Here is an 18,940-nt window from a genome sequence, read left to right as displayed (position 1 = left end):
AACAGTGAGAGGCCCGCATACCACAAAAAAAAAAAAAAAAAAAAGAGTCAAATAGACATTCTAGAACTGATAAATGCAATATCTGAAATTAAGAACTCACTAAATGAAATGCTTCCTTACCAGTTGGTAAATACCTACTGGCCCAAGCCTCCTGAGTTCCTTATCGTCCACCTCCATGGCTAACTGGCCCTCCCTGGACCATCCTGGAGTTCCCCATGATCCAACAACTAAAGAGTTCATTGCTGACCCAGCCAGGGGCTTCCAGGACCCTGCTTTACCACTGCTGCAAATATCCCTTCTGATTGGTTGGTGTCTGTGCTTTCCCATTTGTCAACTACTTTGATGTCACTCCTTGGTACTGTCATTGAAAGTCCTCACCAGAACCAAATGATTGAAGCTGGGGAGAAGGAATCCCCCAAAGGGGGCGATACCAGAATAAAAGGAAAAATGAAAGGACATAAAAAGGGATGTTCGTTCACTATGACGCTCACTAATAGAGCCAGAAATCTGGAACAAAAGGCTGCTATTTGCTGAATTTACATTATTCTAAATTTCCTCTCCACCATGGCCAGGGAGAATGGAGTGAACTGTGGAGAGGAGACCAAAGGAGGTTGGTCCTCTCCATAGCAGCGAGGTTGCTATGTTGCTTGGTCCCTGGAATCTGATTGTCTGGTAGCTCCCACACTAGTTCATCTCATGAATTGCCCAGGATAGCTGTAGAGACTTGAGTTCCTCAAAGGCAAAATAATCTGGTGAGGACTAACTGCCTTTCATAGTGTAGGGCAAGAGAGCAGGATTTAGAAACAGACCATTCTGAGTTCAGATCCCACACCTGCCATTAGCTGGTTGTTTGACATTGGGCAAGTCGCTTTGCCTCTCCTATTTGTCTCACATGCTGGTAGCAGGCACTGTTGGTTAACTGCCTAACAGTTCCCTCCCTTCTTTGCTGAAAAAGGCCTCTTTTTTTTTTTTCTTCCCAGAGTGTTTCACCTCTTTCCCTCTCAACTCAGGAGTGAATCATGCTTGGTCTAGGCCCATTGTAGTAATTCTACTCCCTGGGCAATGGTTGGATTAAGCGTGTGTGTATGATGACCCAGTTCTGGCCATTGAGGTGAGAGGGGTGATCAACCAGAAGATTCTTGGAAAGCTTTTCTTGTACTTAAAAAAGAGATACAAGGGGATTTCCCTGGTGGTCCAGTGGTTAAGAGTCTGCTTTCCAATGCAGGGAACATGGGTTCGATCCCTGGTCAGGGAACTAAGATCCCAAGGGCCCCTGGCCCACTAAGCCTCCGCTCCGCGACAAAGAACCTGCACATCACAAAGATAAGATCCCGCGTGCCGTAACTAAGACCCAACACAGCCAAAAATAAATAATTATATATAAAAAATAAATAAATAAAAATTAAAAAGAGATACAAAGAAGAGACCATCCCTCTGCTAAACATTGTCATGTTCAACTGGATGCCTGGAAATTCAGCAGCTATTTTAGTCATGAGAGGTGCTAGCCTGGAGACCCAGCCAAATGAGCAAAAAGATGGAAAAAACCTGGGTCCCTGATGACATTATCAAGCCTCTGATTTAACCAATCCTGAAGCCGCCCTTGCTAGGGACTTCTTGTTACATATAACTAATTTCCTTACATTTAAGCTATTGTGAGTTTGAGATTTCGCTTATGTAGAGTCAAAATCTTCCTGATGAATTCAGGGTTGTTACTGAGGATTAGATTAAGTCATATAATTTAGGTAAAGCACTTAACATAGTTCCTGGTATAAAAAGTGCTCAAAAGAATGATAGGTATTATTTTTTTTACCATCATCATTATTATTATTTTATTTCACCTTATTGCTTCAGCTCTGGTTACAGGCAGAGAAAAATAAGTCTGGGATTTAAAGTTGTGATGACAGGGATGGGGGTGTCAGAGGAAAAGAGGTGAATCCAGGTACTTTGGCTCCTCATCCAGTGGTCCTTCTAACAATGGTTTTAGTTAAGAGTTTTTGTTTGTTGGTATGTGTGCCTAAGGCAATAGAAACTGGCATAGGTTAGCTCAAACTAATGTACAAAAAAATAGTTTTTTGAAGGCCAGTGAGTGTGTCACCTAAATGAAGAAAGAGAGGAACAAAGAAGATTTAGACAAGGAAAGAATTAGGCCAATAGCAGATACCTCTGCAGCCAGCATCCATAGATCATGCCATTGATGTGACTGTTCAGAAATGTTCAGCCTCTGCATCTCTGAGAGGCAGAGTTCTCAGATGAGAGAGAGCAAGGTGTCTGCCCTGTAATTAATCAACTATAGCCAAGATGCAGGGCCATATAGATGTTACTAATTGAGGAAGGTCACCCTTTGTTATCAGGACTCTTCTGAGAGAAGGGAGAACCACGGTGAGCCCAAGATGTGTCTCATGCTCCTGCATGTTCTTCCAAAACTGCAGGTTTCCACCAACTTTAAATGAAAAGCAGAAGCCCCAAGCCAAATTCTAAGCATGCTCAATTCAGTAATGCCAAAGACAGTCTGTTTCCATGATGACTGGGAAAGGAAGAGGAAAAATCTGGGCAAAGGACTAGACTGGACTGTGAAGTCTACATCTCCTTACTTAGGAGACACAAAAACTGACTTGGAATGTCTGAGCCAGAAGGACCAACGCTGCCCTGATATTTGCAAAAGGGCAAATATTTCCCCATGTACCATATGTCTAAATGTTTAAAAGCTATAAATCAAGCTATATCCACCGATGTCCCATGCTCCCAATCAGGTCTTTCTTTCCCCCTATAGCCCACTTCTCTGAGATGTGGAAGTTAAAGGACCCACCTTCTCCCTAGGTTGTTCCAGCTGGATGCCAGAGTCATATGTAGCATGGTTGTGCTGGGACAGGGCAGGGCAGAAGCTGGTCCTGGGCCCAGGACTCCTGGGTGGTGACTGGATGTACCCAATCCCAGAACAGAGTTAAGGTGGGCAGGTCACCCTTTCCCCACACCTTACTTTTCAGTTTTGGCTGCCTCCTGATACTTTAGATACCATCACAGCCAAGGAGCAGGGAGTGAGAAAGGAGGAATGAGCAGGAAGGTGGTTACTGAGGAATGAGTTCTGTCTAGACACCCACTTGGGTTGATTTGAGGGGCCAACTGTACACTAGAGTGGGCACTCTTTCCCTGACTTCCCAGGGCAGAAGTTGTGATTCTGTCCTCTCATCCCCCACCCTTACCACACTCACGGGCAGCCTCAGCCCTCGTTCTCTGGCCTGAGAGGACCAGATGGGCCTAAACACGTCCCCTCCCTTTATGACTCGATCACTCACTTACCTTTCAGAGAACTTTCCTATGAGAGACCAAAAGAAGAAAAAACACATTGTGTCTCAACATATATGATATGTGACGCCAAGGGCAGGCCCCCTCTTCCCCTTGTCTGAGGGCAGTGCTAAGAAGGACCTGAGACATTATCTAGGAAGCTGAGTCCACAGAAAGTAGGAGCCTATCAAACTCTATTGGAGTTGGCCCAAAAAGGATCAGGAGCAGATCGGGGGCTCCCACAGTCCCCTTGGCCAATGATGGGATAGTCAGTAAGAATTAGAACTTCATTGAACTCAAGCTCTTTAAATATGTTTAAACTCATGAGTTCATACAGCACTTTAAAAATAAAAAAAAAAAAACACACCTCATTTGTCATCTTTTGAAGGCTACTCCAGGAATCAGCCTATTATTTTGAAACTGGTAAATAAAGGTAAAGAAACAGTGTTTATTCTGCAATGCCTTTTCCAACTGTATGTCAGGATAGCCAAATTGTTGGTGAGGGGAAGTTTTTATAGAAATATGCCAGCAAATAAATTAAGAAGACATGAAGCTAAGAAATAAGGTTAGCATATCAACATTTTTACAACTGTTAATGAAATAATAGATCTAGGCAATGATCATCAATGGCTGCTAATGTGAAAAAAAAGGGTATTGGACTTCCCTGGTGGCACAGTGGTTAAGAATCTGCCTGCCAATGCAGGGGACACGGGTTCGATCCCTGGTCCGGGAAGATCCCACATGACATGGAGCAACTAAGCCCGTGTGCCACAACTACTGAGACTGTGCTCTAGAGCCCGTGAGCCACAACTGCTGAGCCTGCGTGCCACAGCTACTGAAGCCCTCACACCTAAAGCCTGTGCTCCACAACAAGAGAAGGCACCACAATGAGAAGCCCGCGCACCACAATGAACAGTAGCCCCTGATCACCACAACTAGAGAAAGCCAGAGCGTGGCAACAAAGAGCCAACGCAGCCAAAAATCAATCAATCAATCAACATTTTTTTAAAAGCCCTTTCAAAAAAACAAAGGCATTATGTGTCTCCTGATGGAAATACAAAAAACTACCTATGAAGAATTCTCAACAAACAACAACAAAAGAAACCTGAACCATCACAAGTAATCTTTTGATCTAACTACCAGTTTGTAGGAAATGCAAGGTTCATGTTAAATGATATGATGGAGAGGCAACCAGCAACATCCCCTGTGGAAAACCCTAGGACAAGAGACCTGGCCCCTGCAAAATGTAAATCACAAGCAGAATGTGTGTGTGTGTGAGTGTGTGTGTGTTTGTATGGTGAGTCTAGATTAAACAAAACTTAATATACATATCACCCAATTGCGATATGTATTTTATTTTTTATAGAAGTATAGTTGATTTACAATGTTGTGTTAGTTTCAGGTATACAGCAAAGTGATTCAGTTATGTATATATATACCTACTGTATAGCACAGAGAACTATACTCAGTATTTTGTAATATGTCTGTGGCCTATTTCTGTTTTGTATGTAAGTTCATTTGTATCTTTTTTTTTTTTTTTTTGCTGCACTGTGCAGCTTGTGGAATCTTAGCTTCCCGAACAGGGATTGAACTCGGGCCACCGAAGTGAACGCACCAAGTCCTAACCACTGGACCACCAGGGAATTCCCGAGTATCATTTTTTTTTTTTTTAGATTTTACATATAAGCGATATCATGTGATATTTGTCTTTCTCTGTCTGACTTACTTCACTTAGTATGATAATCTCCAGGTCCATCCATGTTGCTGCAAATGGCATTGTTTCATTCTTTTTATGGCTGAGTAATATTCCATTGCATATATATATACCACATCTTCTTCATCCATTCATCTGTTGATGGACATTTAGGTTGCTTCCATGTCTTGGCTATTGTAAACAGTGCTGCTATGAACATTAGGGTGCATGTATCTTTTTGACATAGATTTTCTCTCAATATATGCCCAGAAGTGGGATTGAAAGATCATATGGTAGCTCTGTTTTTAGTTTAAGGAACCTTCGTACTGATCTCCATAGTGGCTGTACCAGTTTACATTCCCATCAACAATGTAGGAGGGTTCCTTTTTCTCCACACCCTCTCCAGCATCTATCATTTATAGAAGTTTTAATGATGGCCATTCTGACCAGTGTGAAGTGATACCTCATTGTAGTTTCGATTTGCATTTCTCTAATAATTAGCGATGTTGAGCATCTTTTCATGTGCCTTTTGGCCATCTGTATGTCTTCTTTGGAGAAATGTCTATTTAGATCTTCTGCCCATTTTTTGCTTGGGTTGTTTGGTTTTTTTTGATATTGAGCTGTACGAGCTGTTTGTATATTTTGGGAATTAATCCCTCGGCAGTCGCATCGTTTGCAAATATTTTCTCCCATTCAGTAGGTTGTCTTTTCGTTTTGTGTATGGTTTCCTTTGCTATGCAAAAGCTTTTAAGTTTAATTAGGTCCCACCAGTTGTTTATTTTTGTTTTTACCTACATTTCTCTAGGAGATGGATCCAAAAATATATTGCTGTGACCAATAGCAATCTTTAGATCCTAATTTATACAAACTCTAAAAAACATTTTTAGGATATAATCATGGAAATTTGAACACTGAATTTATATTAGATGATATTTAAGGAATTATGTTCATTTTTTAGGTGTAATGATGTTGTATTTACAAAGTACTTATCTTTCAGGGTGACATATTGGAATATTTGTGGGTAGAATTATACAATGTCTGAGACTTGCTTCAAAATAATTTGTGAGCAGGTTTAGAAGTCAGTTGGGTGGGAGCATAGGAAAGCTAGATTGGCCCTGAGGGATGATTCTTGGGTTCCCATGTTCCCATGGGCACATGGGAATTTATTTTATGTTCTCTTTGCACTGTGTATGTTTGGATCTTAATGAGCACTTAAGGAGGTACATGCCAGCACTGAGGATCTTGAGATGAAGCAGGCACCATCCCTCCTCTAGAGTGTCTTACAGCCCGGTTCCCAAACTCTTATCACTGAGCACCTCTTCTGTTATTCTTTTTCCTGGCAAGCCCCATGTTTAAATGATTCTGATCACTAAATAAAGGTATTTATTATGTATCTTTGTATGGTGTATATATATATATATATATATGTATATGTATACACACACAACGGAATATTACTCAGTCATAAGAAAAAATGAAATAATGCCATTTGCAGCAGCATGGATGGACCTGGAGATTATCATACTAAGTGAAGTAAGGCAGACAGAGAAAGGCAAATACCATATGGTATCACTTATAGGTGGAATCTAAAATATGACACAAATGAACTTATCTACAAAATAGAAATAGACGCCAGACACAGAAAACAAACTTATGGTTACCAAAGGGGAAAACGGGGGATGGATAAATTAGGAGTTTGGGATTAACACATACACACTACTATATATAAAATATAAACAACAAGAACAACATTGTAAAACAACTATACTTCAATAAATAAATAAATAAAATACTATATCATTGGAGTGCTTTGAAATGTCCAAACATTTCTTCTTTTGTGGAGCCTAAAAGGGAGTCTTGGCTGGGAACCCCAAAGTTCTCCAGCTGTAAAATTTTATGGAGGTGAAAATGAGGTAGACAAAGAGACTGCCCAGTCATCGGCTGGCAGAAGTGGGACTAGTGCCTAGTTCTCCTAAGTCCACTACTTTTTCCAGTGTATCGTCAGCTGAGCATCAGAGGTGTTTTGGGAATATGTACATTATCTAGTTTGCTGTACTAGAAACAGTCATATATGAGCCTGTCACCTTTTTTTTTTTTTTTTTTTTTAAGGCTCAGCTATGCCAGTTTTTTCAATTTTCCCTCATAGATTTTATTTACTTGCCACCTTCTGGACTATTCCAAGGCTGTCTGACACATTACCAGTTTGTTTCAAATTTCCCTGTATGACAGGTTTCTTAGCACTTATTTTCCTCACCCCTCTTCAGTTAAGAGTGGAACTAAGTGAATAAGTCAAACACAGACAACTCTTGGTTATCTGGGGGCAGGTTGGCCAATTTTCTGTCAATCATGGTAAAAACAAAACAAAAACCCCCAGGGCCACCACATAATAGGCATAGAACGGCAACCAATAGATGCCCCGCTGATTAACTTTGATGTTAGAATGTCCCTCCTTTCACCAGTCCCACAGCGTGTGCAGGTTAGTTTACTGAGAAATGTCTACATGTGGGAGTTTAGTATTTTATTTCGGATGCTTGTCACAAACACTTTTACTGAAACTTTCCAGTGTTAAAGGGCACCTCAGTGATGCTTCAATTGCAACCTCTTCTCCATCAAAGAAGATTTTCCTGTCAAAATGGCAGAACCACATCTCCCAAGCCTCTATCTAGCTGACGGTGTAGAGCCAGTAACCAACCTCAGTTGCCAGTGTTCTCATATTCAAGATTGAGATCTTTAAAAGTGCTTTTGGATGGTACTGTGGTCAACTCTGGTCTCTGTTGGGAATTATTTGGTTTCCTTCCTGAATTTCTATCAAGGAGAAAAAGAGGCTTGATCTGCCCCCAGCAAGAACAAGAAGTGGCTTTCACAGCAGCTGATTGGAATGGAAAACCAGGATCAGATCCACCTCCAAAAAACTTTCACGTGAAAAGGGATGAAGTTTCAGTTATCTGCTCCAATTCAAGAAGTTCCAAAAGCTTCTTGAAAATTCAGAATTTCTTACTTAAATTAATGAAAGAAGAAACACGAACTATAAGTAGAGCCAACTTTTGTCATTGATACACTCAAGCGTCCAGGAGAGTCTTTGAACCCCAGTGTCACAGTTTAAGAGCTGAGTATAGGAGTAACTCTCAGAGCCATGAAAGTCCCTCAGGACAGGATGCTCCATCATCCCCCAGCCTGAGCTCTTGGCCTCAATTCTTTCTTCTGATGTTCCCAGGACACCTCACAAGTCAACCTACTTATCACCCTGCTTCCCTGATTTTCATGCTTTACCTCCAACCTAGAAACTCACAATTGCATATTATATAAGCTTAGCAAACTGGATATCAAAGAGAACTCCCCCCATTGGACAAAAGCTAATTGGTACAAGACCTAGAAAAAAATCATAATTAATGGCAAAATATTTGAAGGATTTCCATTAAAGTCAGGAACAAAACAGGCAACTCACTGTAGTGTACTAACGCGGCGGACAAGGAAAGGAACGGGAAGCATACATATAGGTGAGAGGGAAAGACAGCTTCCTGTTTCCCCTCAGTCCTCACTGCTGATGCCCTCCTTTCCAGCCTTGATTTTGCCACTCAGTCTGTGGCAAGGAGTGATGGAAAATGGCCTGTAGCTTAAGATGCCTATTAGCACTTAACCGATTAGCACAATTAGCACTTAACCGATTTTACTGTTACTAGGTTGATCATTTCCTCTCGTCTATCTGGAGTCAAGGTAGGAGGCAGAATAGAAAAGGAAAATTTAAAAAATTAAAAAAAAAAAAGAACTTTACTAGAGTTTCCATGAGAGAAGACATGATATAAGAAAGATAGGAGGAAAAACAAAAAGCAAGAATTGAGCAAGAAGGACAATAAAAGAGAAACGGAGAATGGACACGTGGATGGACGCACAGGTAGCAAGGGGTAGGATGGAGAGGTAGAAGCCTGAAGTGGACAGCGAGCAGGAGCAAATGGGAAGAAATAGGAGCCAGGAAAGCATCTGGACACAGGGCTTGAAGCCTTATCTTGACTGAAGGAGCATGGGTGTGTCGGAGATGGAGCTGGGTTCGCAGGAGGATTTGGCTGGGAAAGAAGCAGCGTGCAGAGGCGTGGAGAGCTGTTAGGTCCAAGGTAAGGTTTGGGGAAACTCCAAGTCCTTAGAGATGTGCCAGGCACTCTGCTAAGTGGTTTACATCCACTGTCTCATTTAATTTAACCCTTACACTAGCTCTGTTAGGTAGGTGCTCTTATTTTTTTCCCCTGTACAGGTGAAGAAACTGGGGTTCAGAGGAATTAAGTATTTTGCCCAAGATCAGTCATTTAACGATAAGTGGGCTGGGATTCAACCTGAGGCTGCTGATTCTGGAGCCCTGGCTGGGTAACGTTCAGCTTCGCTTCTCCAAATTCTTATCTGGCTTGACCCAGTTTACCACCCAAGACTGGGTGTATTCAGGGTGGTATGGGAGGGGTTGCTATGCACTGTGTAGGTAGGGAAGAAGAATTTTCTCAGACTAGTGAAATTACGGATGCCAGTGCTCGAAAATCCATGTCAAAAGAGGAGCCTTTGGAGAAGCTGTGGTTGATTAGTCCGGAGGAGAGAAAGGTGGGACACTGGATATTTGAGGGACTGACTTGGAAGTGGTGATCATCTCCAGAGTCATTCCAGAGAGGAGACCCGTGGGTGTGATGGGGAGGTGATTACAGTTCAGTCTTGGGTCAGACTTGCAGTCAAGGCTTTCTGAAAGTGGGATGAGCTGCTTCTGGCTGCAGAAACTCCCCATTGCTGGAGGTGGCCATCGTTCATTCATCCATTCATACAGATTTCTGTGGAGGATCCACAGTGTGCCATCTGTATTCTAGGGAGACAAATATGCTCACTACTCTCCTGGAGATTGCATTTTATTGGGGAAAACAGGCGATAAACAAATACAGAGACCAATAATTATATAAACTACTTATAAATCATGCCATGGGTTATGAAGGAAATAAACAAGGGTCTGAGACAGGCAATAAGGGAGGAAACTGGAGTGGGTCTTGTGGGTGCTCCGCTGAGGGTTCCCTGGATCCCATCATGGTTACTGTGTGCCAGTCCCCCAGCGTCTGTGCACTTTTGCTATAAGAATCGACTCCTGTAACTTAGTTTCAAGGAGAGCCCTTGGGCCACTGGAGCTCTTTACCTGCATGTGCAGAGAGCAACCCCTAACTGCCCTTAGCCCAGGACTCAGCCAGTAGAGCAGGAGTGTGAAAGCCCAGAAACAACGTTCGGGGGAGGGGGCTGCAGCCTTCTAGGCTTCTTCCTTCCGCTTGCCTGTGCAGCTTCCCCTACTCCCTTACCAGTTTCTCCTGGGGCACTTTTTAAAATAAAACACTTGCTTATGAATTCTTGTCTTGGGGTTTGCTTCTGGGGGACTCAACCTAAGATGAGGAGAGAGTCCTGATGTGACTGACATTTTAAAAGGTACCCTGATTCTGGGGGAGAATAGACTGTGAGATTGCAAGTGTGGAAGTAAGGGGACCAGTTAGGATCCTAGCAGTCTTGGTGAGGGATGAAGGCTTGCTCTAGGAGGATGCCAGGGGTGATACCAGGGAGAGGAGAGATTTTAGATCTCAACAAGAATCAACAAGGTTTGCTTGGAAATGACTGAAGGAAAGGGAGGAATCCAGAATGTCTCCTAGATTAGACGAGGGGATATAGGGATATTAGGGATAGAAATCCTCTCATTGACTGGGAAGTAGAACTAGGTGAATTCAAAGCCATGTATCCATTGGAAAATCCATTTGCAGTGGCTGGATTTAGCAACCAAACAAAAGATGGGAGCTAGAGATGGCTACACATGAGAATAAACGGAAAAGCACAGGGAGTGTACATAGACTGGCAGGTAGCTTGCAAAAATCAGTAAAGTAACTCAAATTTCTTTTGAGTTACCTAATGTAGGGTGTTTCCATTTCGTGCTCCTATAGTTCCCTACCCACTCGGATCCAGGCCATACCTGGCATTGTGACATGTGCTGGGCCTTTCTCTAGGAGGAAAGTGTGTGTGTGAGAATCAGGCAGACTTTCTTGGTTTGGCTAATCCGTGCTCTTCCTGTCTGATCACCTTGCCTTTTTAAAGAAAAGATGCTAAGCTGATGCTGTCATTGCTGTTGTTGTTATTATTATTATTGCTAAGCACTTAGTAAGTGCCAGGCATTTTGCTTATCGCTTTGCACATATAATCTCATTTACCCTTCACAACAACTCTTCCAGGTGCTTTTGTATTCTATTCTCCTTTGGGGGCTGAAGACATCACAGCTTAGCTACTTGCCCAAAGTCAAATAGCCTGAGAGTGGCAAAATTGGGATTTGAACCAGAAGTCCCATTCCAGACCCCAAGTACTCAACCAGTATGATTAAACTGACTGAAAAAAAGAAAATACTCTCAGGGGAGCCTGAGCACTTCCTCTGCCTACACAAAACTCTAGTCATCCCAGGGCATTGGGGCTGATTCTCACTGTCCCACGCGCCACAGCCTCTCGGCATCCACGCCCACTGCCCTCTGTTCCTGTCCAGTGCCAGCGTCCCAGTTCTTCAGGGCACTCAGATAGCTCTGCTCTACAAAACAGGCCTCCCTGATTTCTTCCTTGGGTTTCTAGTGAACGATACAAGCTCTTGAAAAAGTCTGTCTCTCTGGGGTTCGGGAGTTTCCTTAGAGTCCATCCCAGAGTACCTTGCTTAGAGGCACTTAGATCCATTCAACTCATGTTTCCCAGCAACCGCTTTGTGCTAGACTCTGTGTCTGGCAATGAGAGAAGGAAAAAAAGTTAACAATCTGTATCTTTGGCTGTAAGGAAATCACAGTCACTGTCAAGCATGTTGTCTAAGCAACACATACCTAGAAGGCTGAATACTCCCAATTGTCTGGGGATTTCAAGGGCCTTTTCTAGTTTAAAGCGGGGGAGGGGGGCTCCCTAAAGCTAGAAAAGATTCCTGCCACACGTGAAAACAGCTTAAATGTCCAATAGTAAAGGGTAAGCTCACTGATATACTATTCCACAACACAAAACATTCTTAAAGGATTTAGAATTCTGAATCACATGGGTTTCATGATATATTTTTGTGAAGTGAAAAAAAAAGTAATATAACATTTTGCAAATAGTGATACCATTTACATGAAAAAAAGTTACATGGTGTGCATGGTTAATAGTGATTATCTCAAAATAGTGAAATTCCTGGTGGATTTTGTTTTCTTCTTATGATTGGCTTGAAAGTTTTGATTTTAAAATAATTTAATTAGGGCTTCCCTGGTGGCGCAGTGGTTGGGAGTCCACCTGCCGATGCAGGGGACATGGGTTCGTGCCCCGGTCCGGGAGGATCCCACATGCCACGGAGCGTCTGGGCCCGTGAGCCATGGCCGCTGAGCCTGCGCGTCCGGAGCCTGTGCTCCGCGACGGGAGAGGCCACGGCAGTGAGAGGCCCGTGTACCGCAAAAATAAAATAAAATAATTTACTTAGAAGCCTATCTGCAAAGACTACATACTGTATCATCCCAACTATATGACATTCTGGAAAAGGCAAAACTATGGAGACAGTTAAAAGATCAATAGTTGGGACTTCCCTGGTGGTGAAGTGGTTAAGAATCCTCCTGCCAGTGGAGGGGACACGGGTTCGAGCCCTGGTCTGGGAAGATCCCACGTGCCACGGAGCAACTAAGCCTGTGCGCCACAACTACTGAGCCCGCACGCCTAGAGCCTGTGCTCTGCAACAAGAGAAGCCACCGCAATAAGAAGCCCACACACCACAATGAAGAGTAACCCCGCTCACCGCAACTAGAGAAAGCCTGCAACACAGACAAAAACAAACAAATAAATAAATAAAATAAAAAAATCAGTGACTGCCAGGGGTTTGGGTGGAGGGAGGGAGTAGGGAGGGAGAAATAGGTAGAACAGGAGGGATTTTTAGGGCAGTGAAACTACTCTGTGTGATATTGTAATGATGGATACATGTCATATATTTGTCAAAACCTATAGATTATACAACACAAAGAATGAACCCTTTTGTAAACTATGGACTTTAGTTAATAAGAATATATCAATATTGGCTCAGTTGTAACAAATGTACCATACTAAGGCAAGATGTGGATAGTAGGGGAAACTGTGTATGCTGGGGGGTGGTGAGAAGGTATATGGCAGCTCCCTGTACTTTCTGCTCAATTTTTCTGTAAACTGCTCTAAAAAATAGTCTATTAATTTTAAAAAAATCTATTCTATATTTCAAATGTGCAGAAAAATACAGAGAATATAGCGAACACATTTATTCACCACGCAGATTTAATAAACCTTAAGATTTTGCCATATTTGTTTTAGATTATTGTTTAAAGAAATAACAAATTACAGAAACAAAGCCTCTTTGTATCACTCTCATTTAATTTCAACCTCTTTCCTCCCTCACCAGAGAAAATTCCTTCCACCCATTTTTCTATACTTTTTTTTTCTTTTTGTGGTACGCGGGCCTCTCACTGTTGTGGCCTCTCCCGTTGCGGAGCACAGGCTCCAGACGCACAGGCTCAGCGGCCATGGCTCACGGGCCCAGCCGCTCCGCGGCATGTAGGATCTTCCCGGACAGGGGCACGAACCTGTGTCCCCTGCATCGGCAGGCGGACTCTCAACCACTGTGCCACCAGGGAAGCCCTTTCTATACTTTTTACATGTCTGTCAACATTAACAATATATAATATTGGTTTTTATATTTTACTTCTCAAAAATGGAATTATATATTTGAATCTGCAATTTATCTTTTTATTAATCTTATCTTAAAAAATATTTGTGTTGATACATGAAGCTCTAGTTCATTCATTTTAACTGTTGTAGAGTATTCCATCTTTTGAATATACCACAATAATGAAAAGTTTTAAAATAATGTTTTGGAGCATATGTAAATGATATAGGGAAGCACTCAAGATATTAAGTGAGGAAAAAAAACAAGATATAAAACTTTACTGACAGTATGACAGGGCTTCCCTGGTGGCGCAGTGGTTAAGAATCCGCCGGCCAATGCAGCGGACATGCGTTCGAGCCCTGATCCGGGAAGATCCCACATGCCAGCAGAGCAACTAAGCCCATGCACCACAACCACTGAGCTTGCACTCTAGAGCCCATGAGCCACAACTTCTGAGCCCGTGTGCCACAACTACTGAAGCCTGCGCACCTACAGCCCGTGCTCCGCAGCAAGAGAAGCCACCGCAGTGAGAAACCTGCACACCACAACCAGTAGCCTGCACTCCCTGCAACTAGAGAAAGTCCACATGCAGCAACAAAGACCCAACGCAGCCAAAAATAAATAAATAAATAAATAAATAAATCTGTTAGAAAAAAAACTTTACTTACAGTATGACACAAAACACATACATACAAAATAAAACGCTGCAATGGCAAATATAAAAACGTTAACAATGTTACTTTTGGATTGTGGGATTATAGATAGTTTTTCATATTTCGTAAACCTTATACAGTGAATAAGCATTGATTTTATAATTTTTTAAAAAGTAAGACTAAAAGCATGCAGTTCTACTAAAAAGTAAGACTAAAAGCATGAGTTTGAGCTATGTATCCCACAAAATTACCCCCTCCCTCCCCACCTGTGTTGGTAGAGCCCCTGGACACTCTGTAAACTGCCCTGCCCCGTGTCACCCCGTCCTCTCACAGGTGGGCAGCAACTGGCCCTGTGGCTCCTGTCCCAGTAGCCATATCTTCCTGATCACCAACAATGAGCTGGTTTCTGATGCCTGATACCCGCAACGCAATTATGGGATTGGCTATAATTATGCTTGCAGCAATATTATAGGATTGGATATAAATATACTTGCTACATGTTAAGAGAGTTTATTTCTGTTCACAGTTTACCATCTGCCCGCAGTACACCCCTTCCTAGCTGGGAGGGGGAAGAGCACTATCAAAGCCAGAGGTGAAACAGGAGTCAGATTGGAGGCTTTGAATCATCAACTTCTGAAAAATCATCTCAACGTGTGTGATGGAGCCAGAGTGTCAGGAATCACAGGAATGAGGCAGCAGGTTTTACCAGGTCTGTGTTGTTCTTTTGCTGCTCTGAGTGTGGAATGGAGCTCATTCAGGCTTGCTCAGAAATTCCTAAGTCACAGCACACCTGAGGTACACACATTCCCCACCTTCTGCCTTGACCTCCCTCTCCAGCTCAAGTCCTACATCTCCAGCTGTCTGATGAGTGGTTCCACCTTCCTGTCCTACTGTATCACCAAACTAAATTCAGAATGATTTCTTCTTAGACGTTCAAATTTCGACTTTATCCTGACTCCTCTATTTCTCTTAATGACGGCACCATGATCCTAGTCATCTGTGGGGGGGGGGGTCGTCTTTGGTAACCTTTCACTTAGGACCTTGTATCTAAGCAGAAGGCAACTCGTGCCATGTCTTCCTTTATGAATTCAGTCCCCAGATCTAGCACAGTTCCTGACTCTCAGTGGTTAATAATTTTTGAATGAATGAACGAGAAGATGAACGAAATGTTTCTTCTTTTCCATTGCCCATGGTCACCTCCCAGCCTTTATTACCTCACACCAGGACTACTGAAGTAACCTCTCAGCTGGTTGTTCTGCCTTCTGTCTTTCTCAGCTTCAGTCCATCCTGCTGCTGCCACCAGATGGCTTGTGCTTACATGCCACCTCCATCACACCACCCCCCTGTTTAAAAGTTTTGGGTGACTCCTCACTGGCTACCAGATAAAATTCAAGATCATGACCTTAGCTTCCAAGGCCACTACACTCTAGCCTCAATTAATATCTCTAGCCTTTTGCTTAAAACTACTTACATTCCTGGGCTTCCTGGTGGCACAGTGGTTGAGAATCCGCCTGCCAATGCAGGGGACACGGGTTTGAGCCCTGGCCCAGGAAGATCCCACATGCTGCGGAGCAACTAAGCCCATGGGCCACAACTACTGAACCTGCGTGCCACAACTACTGAAGCCCGCACGCCTAGAGCCCGTGCTCCGCAACAAGAGAAACCACCGCAATGAGAAGCCTGCGCACTGCAACGAAGAACAGCCCCCGCTCGCCGCAACTAGAGAAAAGCCTGCACGCAGCAACGAAGAACCAACACAGCCAAAAATAATTAATTAAAAAAAAAAACCAAAAACTACTTACATTCCTAAATCCTCTGTACTCTTCTCATGCATCTTGGACCCCAATTCCTGCAGGACACACCCCCTTAAGGGATTAGATTTTATGTTAACCTGTCCCTTCCCCACTTGCCTGAGCCAAACCATTCCAGTCAGGCCCCCAAGGGCCAAATGGGCTACCAAACAGACAGAGCGTGAGACCCTCCCAGGCAATGTCATGACACTGTGGAAAAGGCCTGATTGGAATAAAAAGTAGGTTATAAAACAGCATGAATTACATGGAATTTTTTTTAAACAACTTTATTGGAATATAATTGCTTTACAATGGTGTGTTAGTTTCTGCTTTAAAACAAAGTGAATCAGCTATACATATACATATATCCCCATATCTCCCCCCTGTTATGTCTCCCTCCCACCCTCCCTATCCAACCCGTCTAGGTGGACACAAGCACCGAGTTGATCTCCCTGTGCTATGTGGCTGCTTCCCACTAGCTATCTATTTTACATTTGGTAGTATATATAAGGCCATGCCACTCTCTCACTTCGTCCCAGCTTACCTTTCCCCCTCCCTGTGTTCTCAAGTCCGTTCTCTACGTCTGCATCATTATTCCTGTCCTGCCCCTAGGTTCTTCAGAACCTTTTTTTTTTTTAGAGTCCATATATATGTGTTAGCATATGGTATTTGTTTTTCTCTTTCTGACTTACTTCACTCTGTATGACATCCACCTCACTACAAATAACTGAATTTCGTTTCTTTTTATGGCTGAGTAATATTCCACTGTATATATGTGCCACATCTTCTTTATCCATTCATCTGTTGCTGGACACTTAGGTTGCTTACATGGACTTATTTTTAAAATAATTCTGCATTGTGGGAGAAATTTTGCAAGATAAAAATAAAATTTATTAGAGATGATTTAAAAGTTTTTCTTGGGACTTCCCTGGTGGCTCAGTGGTTAAGAATCCGCCTGCCAATGCAGAGGACACGGGTTTGAGCCTGGTCCGGGAAGATCCCACATGCCGCGGAGCAGTTAAGACCATGTGCCACAGCTACCGAGCCCACGTGCCACAACTACTGAAGCCCGCGCGCCTAGAGCCCATGTTCCGCAACAAGAGAAGCCACCGCAGTGAGAAGCCTGCGCACAGCAACGAAGAGTAGCCCCCGCTAGCTGCAACTAGAGAAAGCCCGTGTAGCAACGAAGACCCAAAGCAGCCAAAAATAAATAAAATAAAATTTAAAAAAATATATATCAAAAAAAGAAACGTGTGTGGCCAAAGTATTAAAAAAAAAGTTTTTCTTTTTGCTTATCAATGGTTTCCAATTTTTTCACAATGATCATATCTTCCTAATAGACTGTTTAAGGAAAAATAAACTTAGTGGCACAAGAAATTATAGAATTAAAAAAAAAATCACTCTATATTTTGTGTTTTATAAATGTGAATTACTAAGACAATCCTTTTGTGATTTGCTCTCTTGGAAAGTTCATAATGCTGTTCCTTGCTAATTACATCACCTGTTACAGAGGGTGGTTTAGAAACACAGAAGTTAGCGTTTTCTTACAAAACTGAAAGTCCCACTTCTCATACATGTTGGCTGCCCAGGCCCCTTATTCACAGCTGCCGAATCTTGACATTGACCAACCCCTGGGCACAGGAAACCCTGGGTTAGGGAGTTCTCCTGGCATGGCCCACAGAGGCTTAGACAAGAATTGCCACAGAAGCATCAAAACAATAGAATGTGATGTCGTGGGCATCCCAGGGGGGAAATAATGCTAGTCTGAAATGCATTTTTGCATCATTGATTCTCCCTGCTGATTGAGCCCTGTTTATCTCATTTGGCAGATCAGCCTCAAAGTGCATGAACTATTTGTGCCTCATTAGTTTCCAATAGATTGATTTTGCTAGGGTTGCGAATTGGCCGTCTTGCATTGCAGCCCGCAGGAGCCGGCTCTGGCTCAGCCTCAGGGCACAGGCACATGGAACAGCAGCAGCCCCTGCAGTGCGGCCACCGGAAAGAGACTGAAGGGCTGTCCTACGGCCACAAGGACAGCAGTGCCTTAAGTCTTTCCTGGAACCAGGTAGGATAAAATAGGGACATATAAGAAAGCAAACAAGGGCCATCTCTGCTCTCTTTTCTTTCTCTTTCAACGTACATACTCTATTTGGCACCTCCCTCCTCTTGCCCCCAAATCCCCCCACTCCCAACCTTAAGCCCCTCTTCAAAAGTAAGAAAAATAAAGATAACATTAAAGAAAAATTAAAATAAATAAAATTGATGACCAGTTTATAAAACAGTGAGTGCTGAACTACTTACAATATAATGATTGGAGAGAAAAGCAGAATACAAAACTAAACATACAGTATGACATTGCTTTATAAAAAGTAGACACAGAAAAAAAGATTAAAAGGGAAAAAGCAAACCAAACGGGGATAGAGGTAACTTTGGACATTGAGGGATATGGACGCTTTTCTTGTTTTTTTTTCCTTTAAACTTTTCTGCATTTTCAAAATTGTCTAAAATGATTAGTAGTACATATACATATCCTCAGAAAATTTTTATTAAAATATATAAGGTAATAACACATAAAATAATAAAGCGGCCCATGCTTTTCATTCAGCAAGGTATATTGGTTCTGCCAGTTAAAAGAACAGAAAACTGACCCAAGCTAGTTTGGCAGTTCCTCAAAAAATTAAACATAAAGTTACCATATGACCCAGCAATTCCACTTCTAGGTATACATCCAAGGGAATTGAAAACATATGTTCATACAAAAACTTGTACATGAATGTTCATAACAGAATTGTTCATAATGACCAAAAAGTGAAACAAACCAAATGTCTATCAACTGATGATAGGATAAACG

The 18,940-nt window shown here is 42.5% G+C and overlaps 1 protein-coding gene across 5 annotated transcripts in view; it reads left to right on the top strand.

The window, feature by feature from the left end:
• Positions 1 to 15,232, top strand: part of ALDH18A1 (aldehyde dehydrogenase 18 family member A1) — a 71,021-nt gene extending 55,789 nt beyond the window's left edge. For all 5 annotated transcript variants that reach the window (XM_049697006.1, XM_049697005.1, XM_049697004.1 and 2 more), the window contains one exon: positions 14,826 to 15,232. In XM_049697006.1, coding sequence (XP_049552963.1) covers positions 14,826 to 15,217 — 392 coding nt within the window. In that variant the 3' untranslated portion in view covers positions 15,218 to 15,232. The remainder of the gene's footprint in view (positions 1 to 14,825) is intronic.
• The last annotated feature ends 3,708 nt before the right edge of the window (positions 15,233 to 18,940 follow it).

This window comes from Orcinus orca, chromosome 14 (assembly GCF_937001465.1).
Source record: "Orcinus orca chromosome 14, mOrcOrc1.1, whole genome shotgun sequence".
In the NCBI taxonomy this organism is placed as follows: domain Eukaryota; kingdom Metazoa; phylum Chordata; class Mammalia; order Artiodactyla; family Delphinidae; genus Orcinus; species Orcinus orca.
Note: the sequence above shows the minus strand (reverse complement) of the source record. Positions and strands in the feature narration are given on the sequence as shown.